The sequence below is a fragment of the Salmo trutta genome, chromosome 8, assembly GCF_901001165.1.
Source record: "Salmo trutta chromosome 8, fSalTru1.1, whole genome shotgun sequence".
Lineage (NCBI taxonomy): Eukaryota > Metazoa > Chordata > Actinopteri > Salmoniformes > Salmonidae > Salmo > Salmo trutta.
Window position 1 is genome coordinate 11,935,183 of NC_042964.1, and position 27,015 is coordinate 11,962,197.

Here is a 27,015-nt window from a genome sequence, read left to right on the forward strand (position 1 = left end):
AAATAGGACATTGAACTTTGATAACACTTAACAGGCCATTGGAGCTGCTTTCACTATCAATCAACCTTGAGTAACATTTATATAAAGTTGGATTACAAAACCTACCACATCCTGTACAAATTCATAATCTTGTCAGTTTCTCATGTCACATGTTAGACATAGCCTAGGCCTAATGACAAAACCCAATGTAACAAAAACACAAAGCTACACATTGATTATGCATTGCTGCTAGACAACTTCAACTTGTTAATTAGTTAAATCTGCTAATATTTCCAAATAAAAATATCGCTTATTGTCTATGATATGCATAGGTCTAGAGCGCCTATAGTAGAAGATTCAACACATCAGTAACTACTAGTACAATGGTGACATCACAAAGTGAATAAAAAAAAGTGATGACATTCATTGTTTGTCCTTGATCCATAGGTTGTACTTTGCTTGTCATCACATCAGGCTGGGCAATTAAAATGATATGATGATCCATTCTGGATTATAATACACTATGTGATCGTATCACAGTTCACACCAGTACAGTGTAGTAATCACAAATGTCACTTAGTCATTGGAAGGTTCTAGCCTACATTTTATAACCAGTGACGTAGTGGAGTGTAAACTTTGTTTTTACCCACTTTTTTATTTTGTGAATAGGGTTAACCACCTATTATCATATGGGCTCCCGAAGGGCGCAGCGGTCTAAGGCACTGCATCTCAGTGCTAGAGGCATCACTACAGACACCTGGTTCGAATCCAGGTTGTATCACAACCGGCCGTGATTGGGAGTCCCATAGGGTGGCGCACAATTGGCCCAATGTCGTCCGTGTTTGGCCGGTGTAGGCTGTCATTGTAAATAAGAATTTGTTCTTAACTGACTTGCCTAGTTAAATAAAGGTTACTTTTTGGGGGGGGATTTATTTATGCCCACCTATTTACCCATGGTGCTCAGGATTTATCCTACTTTACCACTACCTTCCTGCTTATAACTATAAAAGGCAAAGGAAATGGGGTTTAGTTCAGTTATGTAGAAAATACCAGTATCTTAGTTCAATATCTATTTAAACCAGACGTTTGAGCATGGCCAAAAATAACAGCCAACTGGGGAATAGTTCATTGAGTAACACCAAAGTATTGAGTATTTCAAAATCACATGGCATGATGACTCAGCCTAAACATGAATTACACTTAATTACAGGCATTGTAATTATAGGCACACTGTCCAGGGCCCAATGACTGTACCATACAACCTAAACGTTTTGATAAAAGTATCCATTATTCTGACACCCATGACTGTAAAGACTCAAGTACTGTAAAATCCAGGTTCAATAGCTGGTCAGTCTATGGAATCCTAGGACTTTTTGCTCGGGATGTAATCCAAAATGGCCAGCACCTACTTTTAGGGACCATGATTCAAAGATATTCTCTGAACATAACCAGCATAAAATAGAATCCAAACAGCAGAAAGTTATGACATTGTATGCACTGAAATAAATAGACCATATCACTATGGGACATCCACTAGATGTTGACTATCAAGTAGCAAGCACATACAATGTATGTCTGACATCATTTATTCTCAAGTGATGCAGGACAGTTCGTGCCCGTTACCTTTGCCCTAGATTTGTTAGTGGCGACCACGTCAAGTTATGAGCAATATCTCGCGAGAAGCAGATATTATAAATTCGGACGCTGTCTGTTCACTGTCAAATCAAATCTGATATAGAGTGAGTTACTATACTGCTGGGAACATCATTTACCAAAGTTAGCCAACAGATTTGGTAGGTACATTTTTCAAAGTTTTTATTATATAGGCTGCTTATGAGTGACGGTGGTTGTGTTTTGTGGAAAACTATCCGAATGTGAGATTTAATCTTTCGATTTTGACTGTGCTGCTGTAACCTTTGCTATACTGTATCAATCAATATCACTTCCACTAATGTGTATACTGTCGTGGGGTAGGTCAGAACATATAGAGGTAGATCGTTTAATTCGTCTAGTCAGCAGAAAAATAATCAACTAGTTCTATTTTTATCTTTTTAACGAAACGACTGATTTATTTTGTATAACATTTACTTTTCTCCCCTTGTTTATGTTTGCAGACATGGAGTCAGTTGAAGTCGTCAATAATCAGGTTTGACTTTGGGACTAAAGTATCTAAAAATGAAACATGAGAGCAGAATATAACATACACAAAGTCAAATCACTAACGTGTTCAAGTGGCATTGATAATAACTTTTTTTTATTGATTCGGTGTTTTCTTGTCCAGTATTGTGAAAAATCATAGCAAGTTACACCGTTTAACACTATACTACTGTAGGCAGGACCAGTGTCCATAGACATGGATTCACAAACATTATTTCGCTAATTGCCTCCAGTGGATATGATCTGGGTTGCTCATCCTAACCTCCTTAGCAACTTGTAACCTAGTATTTGTTTGTACTTGAGATATTTTGTTGACCGAGTGTTCAAACATCCATTTTCAACTGTCACCAGAATGTAGTTGAGAGGGTGGCCAGCCTCCCCTTGGTGAGCTCCACCTATGACATGGTGTCCAGTGCCTACTGCACCACCAAGGATAACCACCCCTACCTCAAGTCCATGTGTGAGGTGGCCGAGCTGGGGGTGCGAACCATCACCACTGTGGCCCTCACTGGTGCAGCACCCATCATCGGCAAGCTGGAGCCACAAAGTAAGAATCTAGCCATCTCCAAATCTATAGCAACCTGGTATACTTTCACTAATGTAGACCTACATATTGAGTTTCATCTGTTTGATTCATTGGTAAAATCCGGAGACCTAAAAAAACGGAAAAAAATATGCTATTGTGAGATACCAGAATTGCATTTTTAGCATAATATTTTAAGCACATGCTTATTGCTAACACTGAGGTGAACTGCCAAGCCTTTTGTGACGATGAGAAGATTGAGTCCGACTTCCTAATTTTTAAGGAGCATGAAGTCTGGCCAGTCTTCTCTGAGCTGTTGCTCAACAACATGACCTTTTACCCAGTAATGTCTATGTCCTTGCCTTGACGCAGTAAGACTTTTTTTGTTGCTGTATGTATTCCTGTGTAGTGCTACAAATGGTTACTCTCCCTTCCCAACCTTGAATGTGATACATTTAGCTCATTATTTTCTGCCTTTTTCTGACCCCAGTTGCCATGGCCAATGACCTGGCCTGTAAAGGTTTGGATAAGATTGAGAAGACCTTGCCAATCCTGCACCAGCCTTCTGAGCAGGTATGTGATGACTCGCTGCCCAGTCTTTACTTAGCACTGACTGGCAACGCGACAACATACTTCATAACGAATCAAGCGCATGCCAGTCAGGGAGGCCAACTGTAGAGGAGTAATGACTCGTACCCTGGGTGACAACCAGTGATGGGTCACCCATTTGGATCTGGCTCTCCCTGTGTCGTAAAAAAGTGTCTAGTCAGTTAGCGGTCATTTAAAGCACAGGGCTCACTTGAAAATCAGATGTCAACCTCGATGTGACTTCACTTTTTTTAAATGAAGGATAACTGAAAAATTACCTTATTTTTTTTCTCTCAATCCAATTCTTCCCGTTCAGATTGTTGCCAACACCAAGGATGCAGTGACCGGTGCCAAAGACGTGATGTCTGTCACCGTCACAGGGGCCAAGGACAGTGTGTCCCAAACCTTGACTAGCGCGGTGGACCGGACCAGGGGCGCTGTGCAGGACAGCGTGCAGATGACCCGGGCTGCGGTCAGCGGTAGCGTGAACACGGTGATGGAGAGCCGCGTGGCCCAGATGGTCAGCAGCGGAATGGACACGGCCCTCACCACCTCTGAGCGCTTGGTGGACCAGTACCTGCCTCGCACTGAGGACGAGCTGGGTGAGTGTCAGGCTTCTATCTTGTGGCTCAGTGGGCTGACAGCCCAAGCATTAGGATCAGTCATTGATACAATTGAGCGATGCTGGTGATATTTAGCAGGTACTCTTCACCAGAGTAACTTACAATCAGTACATTCATCTAAATTCCTCAATTTTCCAGAGAAAGGGGAGCTTATTCGGCTTCGGTCGTGATCTCAGATAATACACTTGTTCAGAGGCGTCCATGTTTTCTAATGACCAAATGAGGGAAATGTCTGTTTTTTGGGGGGGCTGAATTATCTTGGTTTGGAGTACAGATATAAAGAGGCATAATCCTGTACACAATGTTTTCCTACAATCCAAAACATAAATGTTGTCAATGGACTCTGTGTTAGAAAGTGAACTACTCATAATCCATTTCCTAGAATGTGTGAAAACATTCACCATGCACGCTAACTCCTAAACCCATACAATGTCAGCATTTACGATGATTACAATAATGATTTTATAAGGCGCTTGTTGTTTTTTACACAAAACTCTCAAAGTAATGCAATGCTTTATTTCATGTTCCTCTTTTCATCTGGACAGAAATAGAGGCTAAAACAGTGAAAGGGTTCGACGTGGCCAAGGATGCACCTAACTATTATGTCCGTCTGGGCTCTCTGTCTACCAAGCTGCGTAAGAGGGCGTACCACAAGGCCCTGGCCCAGGTCAAAGACACCAAGCAGCGCAGCCAGGAGTCCATCTCACAGCTCAACCACACTGTGGACCTGGTGAGTGACATCAAATTGTGGAAATCGAGAACTTTTTTATTGTCCATAGAATGTGGACATTTTCAGAGGATGAGGAGATGACCTTTCTTTCAAATGATTGAAAATGACGCTCCTATAGATCTCATGAGACTCGTTTTACACGGAGACAGAATACAAACATCATTTTTGAAAGGATGGAACATTATTAAAACAATTTTTATCTATTATTTTGTTTTCAACCCTTTTAGATTGATTACGCCAGAAAGAATATTGACGGAGCTAACCAGAAGGTGAAAGGCAAACTGAGCTCCCTGGTTGAGTGGAAGTCTAATGAAGGAGATGGCAATGAGGCAGAGGTAATGATCACGTCCCAAAGAGCAGTCCACATAAAATACTATTTTAGCCAAGTCAGATTGTACATCTACCCTCTGGCAGGTTGTATCTAAATTGCATATTTCAGTTATTTTATTTGACTAATCATTGGGGAAAGGCTATTTTAATGTGAAGATACAGATTAATTAAATGGACTTCCTCATTTCTCCCCCAGAACATAGAGTCGAGGACCCTGGCGATAGCGCGCTCCCTCACTCAGCAGCTGCAGACAACGTGCCTGGCGCTTGTCTCTGGTCTGCAGGGCCTTCCACAGAACATCCAGGAGGAGGCGCTGTCCCTTAGCCACACTGCCTCGCAAATCTACTCCAGCTTCAGCAAGGCGTCGGCGTTCGGGGACCTGTCGGATGGCGTTCTAGCCAGCAGCAAGGCCCAGCTGAACAAGATGAAGGAGTCGCTGGATGACGTCATGGACTACCTGGTGAACAACACGCCCCTCAACTGGCTGGTAGGTCCCTTTTACCCCCGGCTGGCCCCACCCCACACCGCTGCATCTTCCCCGTCCCAGAAGACACCAGCCCCCGCAGAGGTGGAGATGAAATCCATGGACTCTAAGCACTAGCTGCCTGTTTAACAACTTTCTATCATATCCCATAGTATTGTTCCTTCATCAAACATCCCTGATAGTCACACTAATGAGCCTGCATTTATTCAGCATGTTGATGAATAAATGTTGACATACTGTTTGACAATATTTAGGCATTCTGACTGAACGTTGCTCCGTGTGTGCTCAATAATCTAGCTACATTTGCCCATGCCTTGTCTTATGCAGCACAATGCTTTTGATACTGTTGTTTTTGACATCACTTTATATCCTGTTGTAATCATAACTTGCCATATAGTAGTTATAGACTCATTTTAACGCATAACCATGTATGCTTATATCTTTAAACAAGTCTAATAAATGGGTTAATATATCATCTGTGTGTTGTCTTGCTGCCTTGAAAATAAACCGGGTTGAAAGCATGAGAAAAGGGAATTTGGTGTTTATATACATTGTCACACCCATCTTCCGCTTCAGTGAATTGTGTGTGTAATGCATTGAGATATCTTGGATATGGAGTTGAGTGATTCAACTAACTGAACAGTAGTGGTATGCTTTTCCAGGACTAGGTTTTTCAAGAATGATGCAACCCTCCCTGTATTTATTTGTAGTCTTAAGAACATACCATTAGGCTGTTTTATTTGTTGTACTTAGTTGCATTTTCCATTGGCAGGTACCAGACTTCACCTTCTCAGACTTGGCCTCGGAACCTGACCTCTCCTCAGTTGAGGACGATGGCATGTCAGATGAGTCCAACAGCAACGAACCCCTATCAGCGCCCCTTGCCCACCAATAACCTGAAATACCATTGGTAGACATTCATAGTTGATTTGGCCAGTGTATATGAAAATAAACTATGTATTTAAATATGTAGGTATTAAATACGCATGGATTTGAACAAAGGTCTGTTCTGTTGTGGATTGAAAAAATATTTATCCGCTGTGAAAGTGACTGCCTCTTCCGTTTGACTTCCGTGTCCAATACAGTTTTGAATGGGATTCAAGATATAGAATTCATGAACGCAGTCCTTTAAGATACCATTTTTGTGGATTATTTACTGATGCCTTAATGACAATGGTTTTCATTTTTGTACTTCTTGCACTGAACCGTTTAAAAACTACAAGGCACAGAAGGCAGCCACTTTCCCAGCATATTTTCATGGCAGGTGTGTGAGCCTTTAAATAAACATTGCAGATATACAGTAACCATGGTGTCCTTTGCTGAACATAATGGAAGACAGTGGGATAAAGACTAACAAGAATACATCATTCTCAGTTGCAGATCATTTAGGAGTAAACGTAACCTGTGTGTGGTTGTGTTTCAACAATCAGTTCTTTATTCAGTAAAGACACAAACTAAAAAAAAGCTGGGACCACTTTATTTGACATGCTGCTCATAACGCCTTCATGACAATGTCTAACAAATATGAGGAATAGTCATTTACACAAAATCTCTACAAAAACGTTGCCAGGAATTCTCAACATGACTTCCGATCAGGTCTTAATGACATATGGCAAAAACTGTAGAGCACAACATCCCTCAAGACCTTTTTGACAACTTTGAGACTTAATCTCGATGAAGTCGCTGGTGTATTTTCAGGTTGCCGCTTTCAGTGAATCTCTTGCCACACTTTATACACTGACAAAGTTTCTCCCCTGTATGAGTTCTCATGTGGTTTCTTATGCCGCTGTTGGAGGCAAAGCGTTTTTCACACAGCTTGCTGCGGCCTGTGTGACTCCGCAGATGCTGTGTGAGCATTCCTGGTACGCTGAACCTCTTCCCACAATGTTCACAGCTGTAGGGCCGTTCACCTGTGTGTTTTCTCATGTGTACCATTAAGTGACCCGAGGTGTAAAAGGCCATTCCACAAACGCTACATACGCACGTTTTCTCCCCTCTGTGCATCCTGAGGTGTAATGTCAGTATATTCGACTGTGTAAATCCCTTCCCACAGATGGAACAGATAAAAGGTCTCTCCCCGGTGTGTGCGTACATGTGATTGCAAAACTGCTTTAGTCCCAAAGCCCCTGCCACAATGTAAGCAAACATATGGCCTTTCTCCATTGTGAATCTCTTCTCACACTGGTCGCAATGGAACGGCCTGGATTCAGAGTGAACACTTTCATGTCGTCTCAGGTCACAGTGGTTTCTGAAACCCTTCCCACACTGGGAGCAGGTGTACCCGTTGATTTGATAAGACAAGAAGTATAGATACAGCTGAAGTCGGAAGTTTACACCTTAGCCAAATACATTTCAACTCAGTTTTTCACTATTCCTGACATTTAATCCTAGTAAAAATGACAGAGCTGGTGTAACTGAGTCAGGTTTGTAGGCCTCCTTGCTCGCACACGCTTTTTCAGTTCTGCCCACAAATTTGATTTTGGATTGAGGTCAGGGCTTTGTGATGGCCACTCCAATACCTTGACTTTGTTGTCCTTAAGAGATTTTGCCACAACTTTGGAAGTATGCTTGTGGTCATTGTCCATTTGGAAGACCCATTTGTGACCAAGCTTTAACTTCCCGACTGATGTCTTGAAATGTTGCTTCAATATATCCACATAACTTCCACCCCTCATGATGCCATCTATTTTGTGAAGTGCACCAGTCCCGCCTGCAGCAAAGCACCCCCACAACATGATGCTGCCACCCCCGTGCTTCACGGTTGGGATGGTGTTCTTCGGCTTGCAAGACTCCCCCTTTTCCCTTCAAACTTAACGATGGTCATTATGGCCAAACAGTTTTATTTTTGTTTCATCAGACCAGAGGATATTTCTCCAAAAAGTACAATCTTTGTCCCCATGTGCAGTTGCAAACCGTTGTCTGGCTTTTTTATGGTGGTTTTGGAGCAGTGGCTTCCTCCTTGCTGAACGGCCTTTCAGGTTATGTCGATATAGGTCTCGTTTTACTGTGGATATCGATACTTTCGTACCTGTTTCCTCCAGCATCTTCACAAGGTCCTTTGCTGTTGTTCTGGGATTGATTTGCACTTTTCGCACCAAAGTACGTTCATCTCTAGGAGACAGAACGTGTCTCCTTCCTGAGCGGTATGACAGCTGCGTGGTCCCATGGTGTTTATACTTGCGTACTATTGTTTGTACAGATGAACGTGGTACCTTCAGGCGTTTGGAAATTGCTCCCAAGGATGAACCAGACTTGTGGAGGTCTACCATTTTTTCCCTGAGGTTTTGGCTGATTTATTTTGATTTTCCCATGATGTCAAGCAAAGAGGCACTGAGTTTGAAGGTAGGCCTTGAAATACATCCACAGGTACACCTCCAATTGACTCACTCCGTCTTCATTCTGCCTTTTCCTCCACCTCTCTGGGTCGGTTTAGATTCCAGTGAGGGAACGAGGAGGGACAACGTGGACAGGATGGTATCAGAGTTGTAGAAGAGAACATCTGGAAAAGAGAGAGAATCCAACCGGCTTACTAAAGCTGTTCTCTTTCAGGAGAACCCCCCACAAGCATTTACCACAGAGGTGAAGTTCAAGTAGATCACTTGAGGGATCCTTACCTTCTTTAAGGTGCCCAGGATGTCTATGACACTGCAGCAGTGTCTTCAGATGCTCAGGGTCAGAGACAGAGACAGACTGCTCACACTCCTCCAGGTCAGTAGGGGTCAGGTTGAGAATAGATGCTGTCTGAGAGGGAGAGAATAATAAGTAGAACAGCTTCCATCCCTATCCTCGCCCTTACCAGGACCCTCACCTCTCCCCAACCAGGGCCCGCACCAGGGCCATCTCCTCGCCCCAACCAGGGCCCGAACCAAGGCCCTCCACTCAACCAGGGCCCGAACCACGGCCCTGTCCTCTCCCCAACCAGGGCCCGCACCAGGGACCGCTCCTCACCTCAACCAGGGTCTGCACCAGGGACCGCTCCTCGCCCCAACCAGAGCCCGCTCCTCGCCCCTGTCCTCGCCCCGGCCCAGGGCCCGCTTCTCGCCCCTGTCCTCGCCCCGGCCCAGGGCCCGCTCCTCGCCCCAACCAGGGCCCTGTCCTTGCCCCAACCAGGTACCTGTCTTCGCCCCAACCAGGGCCTGAACCAGGGCTTGAACCAGGGTCCTCGCACCAACCAGGGCCCTGTCCTCGCCCCAACCAGGGCCTGAACCAGGGCTTGAACAAGGGCCCTCGCCCTAACCAGGGCCCTGTCCTCGCCCCAACCAGGGCTTGAAACAGGGACCTCTCCTCGCCCCAACCAGGGCACTCCCCTCACCCTAACCAGGGCCCGAACTAGGGCCCTCTCCTCGCCCCAACCAGGGCCCTGTCCTCGCCCCAACCAGGGCCCTGTCCTCGCCCAAACCAGGGCCCTGTCCTCGCCCCAACCAGGGCCTGAACCAGGGCTTGAACCAGGGACCTCTCCTCGCCCCAACCAGAGCCCGAACCAGGGACTTCTCCTCACCCCGACCAGGGCCCGAACCAGGTTCTCTCCTCACCCCAACCAGGGCCCGAACCAGGGATCTCTCCTCGCCCCAATCAGGGCCCGAACCAGGGACCTCTCCTCACCCCAACCAGGGCCCGGACCAGGGACCTCTCTTCTCCCCAACCAGGGCCCTGTCCTCGCCCCAACCAGGGCCCTGGCCTCGCCCAAACCAGGGACATCTCGCCCCAATCAGGGACCTCTCCTCGCCCCAACCAGGGCCCGAACCAGGGACCTCTCCTTGCCCCAACCAGGACCCGAACCAGGGACATCTCCTCGCCCCAACCAGGGCCCAAACCAGTGCATACAGTGGGTGACGTCATCAGCACTTTTCATTATAAAGTTGGAGGAAATACGTTCCTTGCGTGTGGGGAATGTGTTTTCCAGCCTCTTAAATTCTAGCCAGCTAGCTAATATTTAGATTTTTAATTTTTTTTGGCTAGAGTTATGCTAGCTCATGTGCATTCCCTTTAGCGTTGCTTGCTAGCTAGCGACAGAGGTTAGTTGGCTACTTAGCTACAGTAGTTAGCTACTGCCATCAGTTGTTGTTGTGTTATCATATTTTACCTACTCCACCATTTTTAGAACCCATAATGACATTTGAATATAGTGCGGGAACGGACACAATGTGGACATGGTAGACACATTTCAATGTAAATGTAGACGCAGGACGTGTTCAGAATTTGTAAGTTGCTCTGGATAAGAGCGTCTGCTAAATTACGTAAATGTAAATGTAAATTCCATGATCAGAACTCCATTATCAGAAAACAAAAGCTGCATGAACTGTCAAGTCTAGACCCCAGAGGATGAACCCAGTTTCTGACTTGGAATTCCAACATGGATGACCATACAAAAAATATTTTGCCCAGTCGGAGCTTGTTTTTTTTCCAGTGTTCCAGTTGTCAAATCAAATCAAATCAAATTGTATTTGTCACATGCGCCGAATACAACAGGTGTAGACCCTACCGTGAAATGCTTAGTTACAAGCCCTTGAATGCACTGAAGTCGGATGTCGGAGATTTCCGAGTTCCAAGTTCCCAGTTGTCTTGAATGCAGCATCATTTCACAAAGTTCTTTGATTTCTCTGTCTAATGCAAATCATAGTTGACACCTATTGTACTTTGCTCAGAGAACCTAATTTCTACCCCTGAAAACAACTATATACACCGATTTGGTTTACTTAGACTATGACTGAACTGTGCATTTAATTGACTAGTCTTGCCATGGAATCGCCTAGCCTATGCTAAGTACCCACATTATAATTTATTGTAGATTCAAAAAAATATGACCATAGTATAAGAACTTACAGATTTTGAGCTATGTGCTGCACTCTAGGTCTATTTTGACAGCATTGTGTTATAGTCTTTTCAACAAAAAGTTTATAAAATGTCTACAGATTAAAATATATTAAAACAAATTGTAACGCTTAGTTTTCATGAACACTGTAAATATACTGTAGGCTATGATGATTATAACAACAAAAGTTGCTTATAACATGAATTATAAGATAGTCATCAGGAGAAAGGGATGAAGGAGGAGGTGAAGGAAGAGATACTCAACTAAAGGAGAAGGACAAGTCTGTCAAGGTAGGGTTGGTCCTTTGGTCATTCTTTTTTTTGTTGCTCAGTTTTATGCTATCTTGTTTCATTTTACAAACTTGATTCAATGTCAGACGAAAGGAGGCAGGCCTATGTCTTTCGACAGCTTCATGCATATAAAAAAACTCTTACTTACTTACTCTTGATGAATACTGTAAAGGAGAAGGTGAAGAAAGAAGAGTTCAGCTGAAGAATGAGAGGAAGGTAAGATTGGCCCTCTGGTTATTTGGGTTCCTTGCTAGGTTTAATTACTATCTGCCTATGTACTGGCTAAATAATGGGCTGCCTTGACTTGGTGCAACACATTAGGGATAATAATTAATGTGGGACCTGAAATCTGTTTCCTTGAAGACGAAGAGAAAATCAAGTTCCAAGAACACTTCTGAAGCAGGTTAGAGATTTTTCTATATTCAATTATTGCTTTTCCCAGTACATGTACTGTTTGGTTAGTGTGCCCTTTGTTGTTCAGATTCATTCTTTTAAAAACAAAACAGCTCATATGTATTTTTGTCCTTTAGGTCCATCAGTGGCATTCTGTTCACCCCGAGCTCACTATCCAGATAAATACCAAAACAGAGCGGCAGTAATTCAACTCTTACAGGAAAAAGGAACTACGGAAGAGTCTACTTTACCCAAGAGGACGTCTGCTTCCCAATCATCATCAATTTCATGAGGAATCTCACTGATAGGTATGCTCAAAATCTTTCAATAGCGTCCCTTCTATATACAACAACCTTGTCTGGACCACTACAAAACAACTGAACATGTTAACTTGTGTCTTTATCAGGAAGTGGAAGGTGATTCAGGAGGGCATGAGAAATCCTGTAAGTTTATCTGTCAACATTTGATGTGTGATTATTTGATAGATAGTTGGACATGAAGTTAATCGTATTGACTAACTAAGCACTTGACAACACAGCCTCTCAAAAATAAATATCATGCTCTTTTTTTGTATTGAAACCAAAATATTACGGGAATAGGGCGAAAACAGTTTCCCATATAGCGGAAGAAATCCTCATCCTGACCCTTGCACAAATATTAGAGCTTGATGCCGCTAAAGAAGCTAGCGCCTCTCCCTCGCTGACTGAATCAGAGTGCGAGCATCCAGGAACATGTGGTGAAATTTAATGAAGGTCTACCTAAGAGGCCTGGCAGTGGAAAGTCCATGTGTAGTCAATGGGTCAAGAATTGATCCGCGAACACAGTTACCACAACAGAGAATTGAGGACGAGCGGCAGACTTTATTACAGCTCCCACACACCCACTCCACGTTCTTCTACAAGATATGTTCACCAACCACACTTCAACTGTATGCCTGACCTGACTGATCTTAGCACCGTATACATACTGAACTCAAGCCAACTTTTTCACACATTACACAGCATATGACACTTCTGAAAAGCTAAAGAACGACTGTTTTTATGGTAAAATAAGAAGGCAGACAGCACATCTTTAGAGAACTAAATATTACAATTATTGTGATTTAGGTGAATTTAAAGTATTGATTTGTAGAGATCAATATGTAAACATTAGCCAAGACTGATCAATTATTGTGTTTGTTTTGAAGTTCCCAGACGTCGTTGCAGAGGGCACATGGAGGAGATGCTCGACTGACAGATCCTCTGAATGCCCTCTTTGGGATCACAGAGGCCACAATTCTCAAAGCGCTGGGTGATCACTCCTGCTCTTCTGGCTCACCTGGATTGACCAGATCTGTGGTCAGAGACGTCATGAGTCAGGTGAACTCTGACATTCACTGATCATCTCCTCTTCCAGCTCAGGTAAATCAAGACCAGTGTTGTGTGACACTGGCAGGTGATATGCCATGCAGGCCGCCCAGAAGCTGGTGTCTGTTATCTGTGCCAAGCTGCAGAGGTTTGGAGTCACTGGACAGGCTGCGCCTCAAGCCAAAACTAATCCATCTAAGGAGAATGTGGACATTGAGGCTTCTCTTGCACCATTGACAGGAGAGGTCATGGCTGTTATGGGCAACTCCAGAGAATGCCAGGAAGGAGAGTAAGGAACAATGGATGCGCTTCGAGAAATCGCACAAAGTCCATATTTTTTTCCGCTTCAAGGGATAGTGTTCGTGGTCTTCTGGAAGACTCCCTAGCAGAGAAAACATCTCTGAAAGAGACTGTATCCTCTGGCAGCTTGGTGAGTCAAAACATCCTCATACTTTCACCTTCTGAGAAAATGCTTGGATCTCCTGTAATGTCAACCATTGAGAAATTCTCCAGTGTTGAATTGAAGTCAGAAGCCACTAAAGTTATTAGCAAAGTCTATCTGCATAAATGTCTGCTTGCATACCTGAGCTTTCAAGTAATCTAGCCAGTGAAAGGAATCTGCCAACTATGTCAGAAGACCATTTAACAACTACAATTAATATAGGTTCTGAAGCCTCTGAAATGATGGATTCCTTTCTGAGCAGGCCCAGAGTGGTTCCAGTTCTCCTCAGGCTGTGAAAAAAGGCAAAGGGAGGTTCAGATTCCTCCCAAAGATGGACATGTTCAGAATCAACTTCAAGGTCCACCAGAAATGGTCCTGGTTTAAATGTCATTACTGAGTATTGTTGTATTAGGTATTTATTTTGCTACACAGTATGAAAACGTATCAATGGTATTACTTTATACTTGTCTACTTTCCAATGAACAACCCTGTGAATTGCTGTTATGAAAACGTTATGGCTTTTTAAGAATTCCATTTGTGATTAATTTACATTTTATTTTCAAACAATTAGAGCCCCAAACGGAGCAAGAAAAAGGAGGAAGCCCAGGACCAGATTAAGGTTCCCTGTGAAGAGGAGCGTTGTATACTTAAGCCTGCTCATCAATAATTGTATCACTTTTAGATACTTTCCAGTACCACAACATTAGCAACATGTGAGAACCAACATTTATAAAACATCAAATCTATGTAGTCCTACTGAAGTACCTGACAACTTTCCCCTTCGGTCTCTAGCAACCCTGCATTGAGCCAAAGGCTGTCATGGCTCCACTTCAAGAGAGTTGTCTCTCCACTTCTCAACCCGAGGAGAAGAAACACAAACCCTCCATCAAAGTCAGGATGTTCTCGGCCATCAACAAAGGCTTTTGGAACACCTTAAAATGTTAATCTAACAAGTAACAATACTGAATTAAATATATACTATTGCATTCAATGAATTTCCATTGTACTTATTAACTCACTTGGTTAAAGGTATTTCAAAACAGATTATTCATGCTGCTTGAGTGGGAACCCTGGATGACATATTACACTGGATGGCCCTGTGTGGCTCAGTTGGTAGAGCATGGCGCTTGCAACCTCAGCGTTATGGGTTTGATTCCCACAGGGGAACATGTATGCACTCACTACTGTAAATGGCTCTGGATAATATAATCTGCTAAATGACTCAAATGTAAATATGACACCAAAGACTGATTGCCACTAGAGCATTAGGAGGCTCTGAATGTGAAAGAAGTAGTTCACTAATCAGACGTTCAACAAATACGCAGTTTATTTAGCAGTTTGCATTTGCTTCAGCATTGTCAATATTGAGTAAATAAGGCTCAGTAAACTACTTACTTCAGTTGATTGAAAAACTATTGGTATAATATGGACCTCGAGGGGACCTGTAACATGATGCAACATGAGTTCTAGGACAAATACAAATTGAATATACCAGCAAAAAAAAAAAAAACGATGACTGCAACATATGCACAGTAGCCTACATAAAAATTGCTGACATAGAATACGCAATAACACACAGACATGTCAAGTTCAGAGATCATTCTGAAAACAATGTATTGCCTGCCCTACTACATACTGTCAGAAGTAAAATCTCACTAGTGATATGGATTGTCTGACTAACACGAACATTAGATTAACTTGACTACTTCATTTTAAACTTCCTACAATTTGGGGAAAATAACCTCAAATTCTATCTAGACTACAGAGAGCTCAATCTGTGAGAGTCAATCCTCTGAGATTCATAGAAGGAAAGTTTTATATCAGATAAACAACTCACAGAATAGTAGGGTAATACATCACTGTCATAGGTTTCTAGTCTAACTCACATAACTCAGCTGTGGTTTTAAAGCAATGAAGCCAGAACCCAGGATAGAGGGGCTGAGTGAATGTGGTCTGGACACTATGGAGGAGGGCCATTGTGTCAGAGACACTGTAGAAGGACAGAGTGCCCGCCTGGTGATCCAGGTACACTCCTACTCTGGAGGACTGAGGGCGTGCCACTTCAGTCTTTACATTATTATGTCGGAAAAAGTAACCATTACTACAGCACTCTAAACTCCAGGACTTGTCATTGTGTCCAAATTGACAATCATCCGCAGGCCCAGATCGGCTGATGTCTTTATACGAAACGCCTGCATAAATCTTCCACCCACTCCACTCCACCTCCCAGTAACAGCGCCCAGACAGACCTTCCCTGCACAGCACCTGACACAGCTGAGTGAATCTGTCTGGACGACTGGAGTAGGAGTAGCCTTTGCGCTTCAGTTTCACCTTTCTGTTCCGCTCAGACAGAAAGAGTTGTCTGTATAACGTGTTTGGGTCCAGGGTGAGCCGACATGAATCTGAGGGAAGAGAAATTAAGATATGATACGAGTCCCCCCCTTTACTTGTATCTCAGGGTTTGTGGTGAGTATCATTGAAAATACAACTGTTAGCAATTGGACTCACATTGTAAGAAGTCGGCTCTGGTCTTGGGCTCGGGTGGGTGTAGAACATCCACTAGATTCACTGAAATGCACATTCACACACAGTGAAAGAGTGTTACGATTAGACAATATAATGCAGTGTAGGCTAGAACTCCAATGTCATCAAAGTATGCAGATGGAACTCTACTTTCTAACCTACCTCTGGTGGAGATTCTACACCATTCTCTCTTCAAGACGCCCTCCAGTTTCTCTCTCAGGTTAGACACAGCCTCACTCACATCCTCAAAGTACTGAAGAGGACGGACATCGATGGTGGGCAAGTCTGAAAATACACTGGGACTGGCGAGAGACTGATAACTCTGCAGAGAGAGAATTTATTTGTATGGATGTTTGACAGTCAATCTTCTGTGTGTGAACTAACAAATTCCTAAAATCAAGCACTTTGTAATTTACGAGAGACATAAGTCTAAGTCCGCTAGCTATATAAATAACATACTACTCACTACTTTAGCTAGCTACAAAGGCTTTGGGAAACCCACCCCAGAATAATGAGTTCCTTTTGCAATAACAGACGGATGGTCACTCAGTGAAGCTACCTCCAGGAAATGGATGTGATCCTCTGTGTGTGTCAGCTTCTCCAGCTCAATCTCTCTCCTCTTAAGCTCAGTGATCTCCTGCTCCAAACGCTCCATGAGGGCTTCAGCTTGACTCACAGCCGAATTCTCCTGGGCTACGATCAGCTCTTTCATCTCCGAGCGCCTTCTCTCAATGGAGTCAATCAACTCCGTAAAGATCCTCTCACTTTCTTCCACTGCTGCCTGTGCAGAGCGCTGTTAAAACACAAATGTAGACAAGAGATGGCTTCATGTTAAAAAGTCTATTCTCTTTCTCTGACTTGGAGCCTCAGAAGATTGTTATATCATATCATTGTGGTTCCTGAGATATCATATGATCTGCCCAACACGACTGCAGCAAAGATGACATGGTTAATCTCCTCTGGTCAATACTCACGCTGAGAGACTCCACAGCCTGTTGCAGTTCCTTCAACTCTTTCTCCCTCTCCTGGACTCTCTGGTTGACCTTCTGCTGACTCGTCCCTATCTGCTTCTGTGGACAAAAAAAGCACTTTATTGAGCTACATGGCATTGATGCGATTTGACATAATGCAAATCTGTCTCATATGCCTATCTACATGTGATGTTTTTTTGCCATGTTGTTTTGAACACAATAACTAAGATTAGCTCTGATTCTCACCTGTTTCTCAGTCTTTTCTGCAGTGATTGAGACTGTATCATGGCCTTTATGTTCATCCATGGTACACAGATAACAAATACACTGCTGATCGGTCCGGCAGAAAATCTCCATCAGTTTGTCATGATGAGAGCAGATATTGTCCTGTAATTGTGTTGTGGCTTTGACCAGCTTGTGCCTCATCAATGGAGCTACATTATAGTGAGGCTGGAGATGAGTCTCGCAGTAAGAGGCTAGACACACCAGACATGACTTGAGAGCTTTCTGCTTTCTCCCATTGCAGAAATCACATTCCACATCTCCAGGTCCAGCAAAGCACAGAGCAGGAGAAGTAGCCTGGAGCCCTGTCTTCTTCATGTTCCCGACCACCATGGCTAGCAGGCTATTCTTCATCAGAGCAGGCCTTGGAGAGAAGGTTTGTCTACACTGGGGACAGCTGTAGACACCCGTTGGATCATCCTTATCCCAGGAGTCCTCAATACAGTTACTACAGTAACTGTGTCCACAGTTGATAGTGACCGGCTCTTTCAGTAAATCCAGGCAGATAGAGCAGCAGAACTGGCCCTGGTCCAGGAGAACTCCCTGCTCAGCCATTTCACCGATCACTCACAGACACACCCCGGCAGCAATGCTACATACAAACAAAACGTGAATTAATGAATTAATCTAGACAGCTAGACGTTTAAAATATATCCCAGTCCACCAGTTGAACTAGTCTAATTCCAATTCAATAATATACATTTTACCAGTCGTGATTATCAATTCAAGATATGACAATTCAAATGTGGTTATTATTGTTGAATCGACTAGCAGCGAAGGATCAATCCGAGATCTGCAGGGGACAAAATTATGCGCAACACAGGAAGTATGCATATCAGCATCCGGCTAATTCTTTTCTTCTTGAAATATTTGGCGGTTTGAAGAAGAAAGACAATCGAAGTTGGCATTCGTAATGTCGAGTAACTACATATGTATGGTGTACATGCTTTAATTTAATTTCGTCAATTGTATTTGTATCATTTGTTGAAATTCGACGACGGTAACGTTAGTTACTATCGCTAGCTATGTTCGCTTTCTGCCCAACTAACGTTAGCTAGCTAGACAATTTAGTTGGCTACCGCTAATTTAGTTGCAGCGTATGTTTCAGTCTTCTGCTAGCTAGCGGTTAACTTTTAGATCTCAACTGTCAGCTTGCTGGAAGAATGTCGACTCTTCAGAGAACGAACGGCAAATATCTGTGGTGGTCTCTTGTGGGTCTTGGATTTCAACCCGAAGTCGCAGCATCATCAGGAGCCAGCAAAGCCAACGTCAAACGCATCATTCTTGGACCGTAAGTACTGACTGTTGTGGTAACAGCTAACGTTAACAGTTAGCGTTGACAGTATCAACATCAGTCTTGCAACCCTGCTTCAATCCAGTGAGACAAATTGGCGATGTCATGACAATGAAAATAAAATAATAGGCAGAGGTAGAACGACTCCATTCTCTCAGGTCAGTCAAAAGCCTGTTTTGACACCAGTTTTTCTCACCAACAGCAATATGTTTGACAAACCAAACAAGGACGCATTCTACATAGTTACCCATTTCCTGTTAGAAAAACTCAACCCTGCACGCTTCCACGATGCATACAGGTATGATGATGGTCCCGTTCCCGGCTTGTTTCTCTTCACACATTTGTCATTTTTGCAATCATGTAAAATGCTGGGTCTTGTATGCAGACATTGCTGGCCGGTGTTGGACCACAAAGCAGATGCGGAATTCCGTAAGATGACCTGTGCTTGGCTGCGAGATCTAATGGTAAGGATTTGACATGTCTTCTTTCAGATGTACATGATTTGATCTGCTTGTTGCAGCAGACGGATACTGTCTGGTCAATAGGTCTAACGTGTTTGAACTTGATCTGTGCTTTCAGGATGAGCAGGGGAGCAGAGTTCCCAAAGTGGTGGCGTCACTATTCCTCTCGCCTGGTGGACCCAAGTTCGTCAACCTTATGCTCCATCTAGCCAATCATGTCATGTTGCATGAGATGAAGACATTTTCAACAGGTAGTAAGACCTATACAGTGCATTCGGAAAGTGTTCAGACCTTGACTTTTCCACATTTTGTTACGTTATAGCTGTATTCTAAGATGGATTAAATCGTTTTCCCCCCTCAAACTACACACAATAACCCCATGACAAAGCAAAAACAGGTTATCACATTTACAATATGACTAGCCCAATGTTTGGACTTCTGATGCTGTTTTCACACAAGCAGATTTTGACCAATCACAGAGCTTTTCACGGCTATCTTTTTCAGAGCTGATCTGATTGGTCAAAAGGCCAATTAGTGGGGGGAAAAATGGTAGAATTGGGCTGCCTGTCTAAACGTAGGGCGGCGGGTAGCCTAGTGGTTAGCCCTTTGGGTCAGTAACCGAAAGGTTGCAAGATTAAATCACCGAGCTGACAAGGTAAAAATCTGTCATTCTGCCCCTGAACAAGGCAGTGAACCCACTGTTCCTAGGCCGTCATTGAAAATAAGAATTTGTTCTTAACTGACTTGCCTAGTTAAATAAAGGTAAAATAAAAAGGCAGACTCCATAGCTTTTCATCTCCCTGTGAATTGCAACTGTTTGTCTGGAGTTGTTTGTCAAAAACCAGGTTCCCAGACAAACTTTTTATGTGCATGAAGTACATGTCAGATAGTGTCACGACAGGCCTGATGGAAACAGCTAATTTGTTGGGTAACTTTCCAAATGTCGACAAAACAAAATATGCTAGAGAAGGTGGGGTATTTGTGTCTATAACATTATGTGAGAAATAGCGGTGGAAATGCTTTTATGCACAAATATTGGTATAATAACGATTATATTGAGGTAAACCTGGAGTCACGCGATGACATGCTGTGTGGTCCTCGGGAAGACATGCAGTTTATTAGACTACAGATGAAATAAATGATGAACTTCACAGGGTGGTGAAAGTGCAAGGCGATGAGCTTGATGCTCCTTTCCAATAAATATCCAGGATCTTATTCTGGTGACATGGTGATTGATGCTTGGCTGCTCTTTGACAAATTAAATAATCTTGCTCTTTTGTCCATAATAGTCTCATGTAGACTATACCCGCATTGTATCTGCAAGCTATTGGTTAGAGCGCACGTGCCATTAACAGTGGGCATATTCGCTATATAACGCACATTTTGTTTTGTGACAAAACCATCAGTAGAGTTAAATGTGACGCAAACCATTTTAACTTGGACTATTTTTTGGTACATGGGGATTTAACTGCAGTTATTTTATGTGCACTATGTCATCACGCACAGATTTTTTAAATTTTTGTATCCACAAGAAGTACTTTTGATGGAAACATCACTGGTGGGAAAATTGGCATATTTTAAAATAATCACTTTGTCAACAATTGGATGGAAACCTAGCTAGTGGGTATGTTCAGTCTGCCCAATTCTGATATCAGATGAGCTCTGGAAAAAAGAGAACTGATATGAAAAGGTCTGTGGTTGGTCAAAGACCGATTTAGTGAAAAAAGATATTAGAATTGGGCTGCCTGTGTGAACGCAGCCAATGTGTGTTAGATGGCACGTGGGTCCCAGAGGCAGCGGCAGCCCCTGCCTCTTCTGTGGAAATGGCGCTGAAGCGGTTTCAGCTGGTCAAGACCAGATTCCTGAGAGGAGCTGTGGAACAGGACTGGATGCTGCAGGAGTACCAGAGACGGGCCCAGTAAGTCATGGCAACTACACAAACCACATGCATTGGATGTGTTTGTAGATACACAGATTTTTTTCTGGATGATTACAATGCCTAGAAAGGTGTCACATTTTTGTTGAGACCAATTCGGTTGGATAAAAATAAATGTTAAAAGAATGTCATTGGTTAGGTGTGTCGTGATTCTGGCTAATTAGCACAGGTGCAAATGATGAGCAGGTAATCATCAAGCCACCCTTTTAAAACAGGTGGTCAAAGAGGTTTGGAGTTTGTGTGCCCTGAGGTGAATGTCTTGCCTTTGCCAGTAAACTGTTGGTTCTTTTCAAATGTGCCTTGTTTTGCCATTCTACATCTGTTCTCTCTTGTAGGTCTCAAGTGAAGTCTTTGAGAGATTGGAGGGCTGAAGATGCAAAGTATGATGATTTGCACAAGTATGTATGAGTCGCCATCTACCCTTTTTTGAAGTATTTTTTTGGGGGGGCTGTAGTTGAGATGTAACATTTTTTTTGTATCAAACATTATACACGAAGTGCTAATAATCAATGGCAAAATTAATTTATTTCCCCTGCGCAGGCGTCACAAGAAAGTTGAACAGGAGGGAACCCCTCAAGCTGACAAGATTCAGAAGGTTTTCCTTCATTTTATAAATGACTTATAGTTTGTATAACATGATTAGAAATGGACATTCATAACATTTCTATCTGCAATAGTCTGACCATTTTACCTCTGAACACACCCCAGGTGCGCTCCTTGTGGTCGTCCATGGACGGAGTGCTGTCCACCCTGGAGGAGGAGCGGCGGGTGGTGGAGAGTGTCATCAGGGGAGATGTGGACCAGTACACCCTGGACGGGACGGACCTTGCCCTTAAAATCCCCCGGGTTCTGCTAGAGCGGATAGAGCAGTTATCCCACCTGGTGAGACGCGCATAAATGCCCTTTTAGCTTAGCGGGTGATGGTGCATTTGGAACCTAGCCCATATGTCAGTGCGATGTTTATCAAACCTCTAAAGTAACCCCAGCTGTTCCACATGTTTGATATGTTCCAGAGCTAACACAACCCATGAAACTAATGAATGGTGATTAGTTAACTGATTGAATCAGGTATGCTAGTACTGGAAATGTTACAAATAAGTGGAACTTTCTGAGTGCTCTGCGTACTGCTCTGGTGTTTATCACTAAGTAAGTTGTGTGTTCGCCAGTCGAGTGTGGGCAGTGTTTACGAGGCAGGCCAGCTGAACATCCTCCGCATGCTGGAGCTGCTCCACCAGGCTCTGGTCCTCCTAGGGGAGGAAAGGACCCGGGTGGCAGGACACACCCCCATCGCCCAGCTCCACGCCTTGCACCTGCAGGAGAGGAACCTACAGATGGCCTGCGCCATGGAGGATCTCCGAGTCATGAGGTGGGCTACAAACTGCCATCGCAGATGCTTGTTGGGGAACTGCTACCCAGTTTATGTATTACTGTTTGAATTGCATAGCAGCATTTAACATGTTTTTAATTTGTTGTCTTTTAACACAAGACGGCAGCAATTTAAATCTGTCTTGGACAGTAGTATTAGCTATTTTAAACTGTCAAGCTCTTATCTCTGGCATCACTGCATCCCACTGTCTTTGTCTTTCCAGGAAGAGGATTTCAAAGGAAGACATTCCTGAGGTAAAGAGCCTCATCAGAAAGTTGGAGGCGGAGTGGGACCGGAAGTGGGCGGACTGTTTGAAATGCACGCCGCTGACCTCGTTCCTCAACGAGGATCCTGTAAGTGCCTTTTCTGGTTTGTGACATGGATGTATTAAATGGCTTTGTCCAGCAACAGCCCCTACTCCCTAGGCCAGGGCTATTCAAATCTGACTGAGGGCTGTACTCTCTCTCTCCCTTTAGGCCCTGGACTTTCTGTTCCCCATGGCTCCTCTGTCCTTTGAGCCGGCCACCGACGCCAGCTTCAAGTCCAGCATCTTCTCTCAGTATCCGGCCAAGCTACCCGGTGAGTAAAGCAAAACAAATAATTTCCACTTCTAAGTTGCGTTTATTGTTTAACTGAATATTTTAACAAGTGGTACCTTGTGGTGGTTTCATAACTTAGAATTTCCTGAGGAGAAGCCTGTGGCGACTGACTCTGTTCCAATGGAGACCGTCACCACAATGGATTATACCCTCAAAAGGTATGTTAATACTCTGCTTGCCTTGCATTCATTGCTAATAGGCAACTAGTATTCTGATTCCTCTGTTGTTGGGAGGCAGATACCTGGTCAGTCCTGAGCTGTGCTCTGTCCGTCACAAGCCCTCCCTATAGCATACCTGCTCTCTGATGACCGGGGCGAGTTGAATGAAATCGCAACGGACAGATACGGAGCAGACAACCGTTATCCAGTCTTGTTTTTTCTAACCGTATCTCCAACATCATTTGATCTACAGAATGTCTTTAACGGGTCTCTTTTTTTTTTTAACAGCCTCTGCCCTCCAGCTGTTGAGACGATTGCATCTCTTCCTAGTGTGGACATTTTCCCACTGACTCCCCTCCCTGCACTTTGTGAATCTCCTCCGGCTGTCTCTGCCAAAGCGCCCTCACCAAGCCCCCTGCCGGTAGGTGATGTGCAACAAGCATCCTAATTGGCTTTAAAAAAAAAATATATATATATATATATATATATATATATATATATATATATATATATATATATATATATATATATATATATATATATATATATATATATATATATATATATATTTTTTTTTTTTTAGGGCTTTGTTTTATCTAATTCAATGTTTTTATAAATCTGCTTTTTAAGATTTAAAGGCGTTTGGCCTTTTAGTCACCCTTGAATACCAAAATGTCCCTAATTTATGTACATGTTTAATCACCTATGTGACCATTCTGTTTCCTTATAGGCCAGTGTAATGAAGACTCCTCGTGTGTCTGCAGTGAAGAAAAAGGCTCAGATCCTTCACTCTGAGTTTGACAACTTAGCAAATCAGGTACAGTTTCCATACGGGGGGGGGGGGGGGGGGGGGGTTGATGGGAGGCAGATACCTGGTCAGTCCTGAGCTGTGCTCTGACTGTCGCTAGCTCTCCCTATAGAATACCTGCTCTCTGATGACCGGGGCGAGTTGAGTGAAATCGCAACGGACAGATACGGAGCAGACAATCCATACCTGCATCAGGGGTTGGAACTGGTTTTGGGAACATAGGAGAATATATAATTCAGTGAAGTTAGGATGCTGATAATGGCCTAAACCATTCCAATTCACATGTCATGATGCTCAGCGCTTCAAGCCAAGCCCCCTCCATGTTCACCCCTCTTTCACTCTATCCACACCTTTCAAATCTGTCACATCACACGCCTGCACTTAACTGTCCATCAAGCATGTAAACAACTAGCTTACATATTCCATAGCAAGCTGCTCTGTCCACGCTAATTGGTGGAGTTAATGATTTGGCTAAATGTAAAAACTTGATTTTAAATGGTAAAAAATAACTATTTGAACCATTTACTTATTTGGGGTTCGAACCGGTTCAGAACTGTATAATGCTGGTCGGAACACTGGAACGGAACTAAATAAATAGGGGTTCTGGTCGGCACGATTGGAGAATTTGTGATCTAACCCCTCGTCTGCGTATGACTGGTATTGTCTGTACCATGTTGCTTAACATGCTATGCATGCATGGCGCATTTTCAATTCCTTACTGTTTGTGTGCGTTTTTAGTTTGCGGAGGCAGTGACCACCAGCCCTGGCAACATAAGTTTACGAGGACTTGAGCTGGGAGACCTACTCGATACTCTTGGCGAAGACCCTTTCTCCACCAGGAAGCAGATTCCACGCACCCCAGAGAGTTTGAGTGAGTGTTTGACCTTATTTTATGTATTTTGAAAGGCAGAATGCTCTCTTGAATTTTGCCTTTTGTTGGCCAGAGGAGCAATGTTTTAATTTTTTTTCCATCTCAGTTTTGGATGTGAAGAGTTCCTGGCGAAGGGCGGTGGAGGAAGAGGAGGCTCAGGCCTGCCTGTCTGCTACGTTTGACTGCGACAACATCCTCGGGTGCCTCATGCCCCTCAGTGAGGTACATGAGGCCTCCCTTGGCCACAACTTTTCCTCCCTGAGCACAAGCCTGGATCCCACCAATGGGTGCAGTACTGCAGCCCCCCAGCAGGCTTCCCTCATGTCCACCCTGTCCTGGGACTCCTCCAACATGGAGGCCCTCAATAGTCTGAGCAACAGCGACGTGGTCCAGTTCAGCATCAACCAAGAGGTGTTCCCCGAGCAGTTCAGTATTGATCAAGAGACACTTCCCGAGCTGCCGGGCAACGACAGCAGCCTCCTGACCTCCATTAACTCCAGGGACATATCCAACACCGAGGAGGAAGAGCTGCTCCTCCCCCACATCCCCGATCTCCTCCCCACAGAGACTGAGCCAGCCCTGCTGGACGCACGCAGGCGTTTGGACAAGATTCAGCAGGCTTTTGGAGAGGCCTCCTTCATGGACCACCGCCAGGGGGTGCCAGAGCCCTCTCCCTCACAGCATGATGAGAGGAGCCTGGACGCCAGAGACTGGCTGATGGCAGCAACACTGGAGACTGCAGCCACAGTGGAAGTGACGGACAAGGTCTTTTCCCTGGATCTGGACACTCTAGAGAGCCCCTCACCGCCAAGAACAGGGCAGTATAACCTCCCGAAATTGTTCACATTTTCCCCCATAGATGACCTGTAGTGTCTCCACATGATATATTTTCATAGCGGTCTTCTAGTATCTTACTTTTTCACAATTAAGGCTAACTAATTTTAATGCACATGCAATTCAAATATTTGTACATGTGTGCCAATCTAACATGGTCTGTTTTTCCTATAGAAACAAGTTTTAAATTTAAAAAAATGTCTGAAATGACATGATGGGTGAGAATAAACATGAATTGTATATTGTTGAATGAATTAAATTGTTACCAATGTCATTCAGGGTTAATATTTTGGGGGATTCAGTTCCTGGGCTTGTAAAGGCCTTGTGTACACTTGCATGGAGTTATTGGGGGTTCAATCATCTAAACTACACTGATGCAACAATTTCAAAGATTTTACTGAGTTACAGTTCATAATGCATTTTTTTTCAATTGACTGATTTCCTTAATCCCTAATCTATGGATTTCACATAACTGGGACACAGACATGCATCAGTTGGTCAGATACAAAAAAATAATAATGGGGGCGTGGATCAGAAACAACTAGTATCTGGTGTGACCACCATTTTCTTCATGCAGCGCGACACATCTCCTTCGCATAGAGTTGATCAGGCTGTTAAATGTGGCCTGTGGAATGTTGTCCCACTCGTCTTCAATGGCTGTGCGAAGTTGCTGGATATTGGAGTGAACTGGAACATGCTGTCATACACGTCCCAAACATGCTCAGTGGGTGACATGTCTGAGTATGCAGGCCATGGAAGAACTGGGACATTTTTCAGCTTCTAGGAATTGTGAACAGATCCTTGTGACATGGAGCCGTGCATTATCATTCCACCGGCCACAAGCAACAGCCTGATCAACACTATGCAAAGGAGATGTATCCTGCTGCATGAGGCAAGTGGTGGTCACACTAGATATGGACTGGTTTTCTGATCCACGCCCCTACTTTGTTGTTGAGGTATCTGTGAACAAGTCTTGTTCAACAAGAGATGCATATCTGTATTCCCAGTCAAGTGAAATCCATAGATTTGGGCCTAATGAATTTATTTTAATTGACTGATTTCCTTATATGAACTGTAACTCAGTAAAATCTTTGAAATTGTTGCATGTTGCGTTTATTTTTGTTCCGTGTATAAGGAATTTGAAATACATTTTTTTGACACAAATATATTTTAGCATTTACATACATTTAAAACCAAATACTACTTGAGTAAAAT

General features: G+C 43.6%; 3 protein-coding genes, 1 long non-coding RNA gene and 2 other non-coding genes across 11 annotated transcripts; 5 read left to right on the top strand and 1 right to left on the bottom strand.

Annotated features, from left to right (window-relative positions):
* Positions 1–1,651: 1,651 nt before the first annotated feature.
* Positions 1,652–6,718, top strand: LOC115198209 (perilipin-2). Of its 2 annotated transcripts, XM_029759977.1 has the most exons (9): positions 1,652–1,772; positions 2,094–2,125; positions 2,488–2,683; positions 3,150–3,232; positions 3,564–3,849; positions 4,416–4,600; positions 4,828–4,935; positions 5,127–5,417; positions 6,187–6,718. In XM_029759977.1, exons 2-9 carry the CDS (start codon positions 2,096–2,098, stop codon positions 6,307–6,309), a joined length of 1,302 nt encoding a protein of 433 aa, XP_029615837.1. In that variant the 5' UTR covers positions 1,652–1,772; positions 2,094–2,095; the 3' UTR covers positions 6,310–6,718. The 2 variants fall into 2 exon arrangements, with proteins under 2 accessions (XP_029615837.1, XP_029615838.1); XM_029759978.1 differs by lacking the exon at positions 6,187–6,718 and having other exon boundaries at positions 5,127–5,889.
* A 4,168-nt stretch (positions 6,719–10,886) lies between these two features.
* LOC115198212 (uncharacterized) lies at positions 10,887–14,726 on the top strand. The gene is made up of 3 exons (XR_003879190.1): positions 10,887–12,217; positions 12,316–14,410; positions 14,490–14,726. It is a non-coding gene; the product is annotated as an uncharacterized LOC115198212 (long non-coding RNA).
* Positions 14,727–15,006: 280 nt separating this feature from the next.
* On the bottom strand, positions 15,007–19,158 carry LOC115198214 (tripartite motif-containing protein 16-like). Of its 3 annotated transcripts, none has more exons than XM_029759983.1 (7): positions 19,015–19,158; positions 17,438–18,065; positions 17,195–17,290; positions 16,723–17,013; positions 16,383–16,542; positions 16,206–16,265; positions 15,007–16,099 (listed from the first exon to the last, which is right to left on the bottom strand). In XM_029759983.1, the coding sequence occupies exons 2-7, from the start codon at positions 18,026–18,028 to the stop codon at positions 15,570–15,572; spliced, it is 1,728 nt and encodes a 575-aa protein (XP_029615843.1). In that variant the 5' UTR covers positions 18,029–18,065; positions 19,015–19,158; the 3' UTR covers positions 15,007–15,569. The 3 variants fall into 3 exon arrangements, with proteins under 3 accessions (XP_029615843.1, XP_029615844.1, XP_029615845.1); XM_029759984.1 differs by lacking the exon at positions 19,015–19,158 and adding an exon at positions 18,181–18,325; XM_029759985.1 differs by lacking the exon at positions 19,015–19,158 and having other exon boundaries at positions 16,780–17,013; positions 17,438–18,325.
* Positions 18,350–26,074, top strand: LOC115198213 (HAUS augmin-like complex subunit 6). 3 transcript variants are annotated; one of them, XM_029759980.1, is made up of 16 exons: positions 18,351–18,764; positions 18,970–19,065; positions 19,153–19,231; positions 19,347–19,479; positions 21,002–21,146; positions 21,500–21,562; positions 21,705–21,759; positions 21,873–22,046; positions 22,331–22,530; positions 22,754–22,883; positions 23,007–23,109; positions 23,209–23,287; positions 23,576–23,708; positions 24,018–24,104; positions 24,834–24,966; positions 25,073–26,074. In XM_029759980.1, exons 1-16 carry the CDS (start codon positions 18,637–18,639, stop codon positions 25,834–25,836), a joined length of 2,502 nt encoding a protein of 833 aa, XP_029615840.1. In that variant the 5' UTR covers positions 18,351–18,636; the 3' UTR covers positions 25,837–26,074. The 3 variants fall into 3 exon arrangements, with proteins under 3 accessions (XP_029615839.1, XP_029615840.1, XP_029615841.1); XM_029759979.1 differs by having other exon boundaries at positions 18,350–18,764; positions 18,970–19,231; XM_029759981.1 differs by lacking the exons at positions 18,351–18,764; positions 18,970–19,065; positions 19,153–19,231 and having other exon boundaries at positions 19,430–19,479; positions 20,988–21,146.
* On the top strand, positions 23,357–23,487 carry LOC115199272 (small Cajal body-specific RNA 8). The gene has a single exon (XR_003879366.1).
* Positions 24,146–24,276, top strand: LOC115199273 (small Cajal body-specific RNA 8). Its single transcript, XR_003879367.1, has one exon.
* Positions 26,075–27,015: the final 941 nt, after the last annotated feature.

Coding starts and splice junctions, on each gene's coding strand:
- LOC115198209 (XM_029759977.1), top strand. CDS start 2,096: ATGGAGTCAGTTGAAGTCGTCAATAATCAG. Junction 2,126..2,487: donor TTGAAGTCGTCAATAATCAG/GTTTGACTTTGG, acceptor AACTGTCACCAG/AATGTAGTTGAGAGGGTGGC. Junction 3,850..4,415: donor TCGCACTGAGGACGAGCTGG/GTGAGTGTCAGG, acceptor TCATCTGGACAG/AAATAGAGGCTAAAACAGTG.
- LOC115198214 (XM_029759983.1), bottom strand. CDS start 18,028: ATGGCTGAGCAGGGAGTTCTCCTGGACCAGGGCCAGTTCTGCTGCTCT. Junction 16,543..16,722: donor AAGGAACTCATTATTCTGGG/GTGGGTTTCCCA, acceptor CTCTCTCTGCAG/AGTTATCAGTCTCTCGCCAG. Junction 16,100..16,205: donor CAGAGCCGACTTCTTACAAT/GTGAGTCCAATT, acceptor CTCTTCCCTCAG/ATTCATGTCGGCTCACCCTG.
- LOC115198213 (XM_029759979.1), top strand. CDS start 18,637: ATGTCGACTCTTCAGAGAACGAACGGCAAATATCTGTGGTGGTCTCTT. Junction 22,047..22,330: donor TAGAGCAGTTATCCCACCTG/GTGAGACGCGCA, acceptor TGTGTTCGCCAG/TCGAGTGTGGGCAGTGTTTA. Junction 24,105..24,833: donor TTGACAACTTAGCAAATCAG/GTACAGTTTCCA, acceptor GTGCGTTTTTAG/TTTGCGGAGGCAGTGACCAC.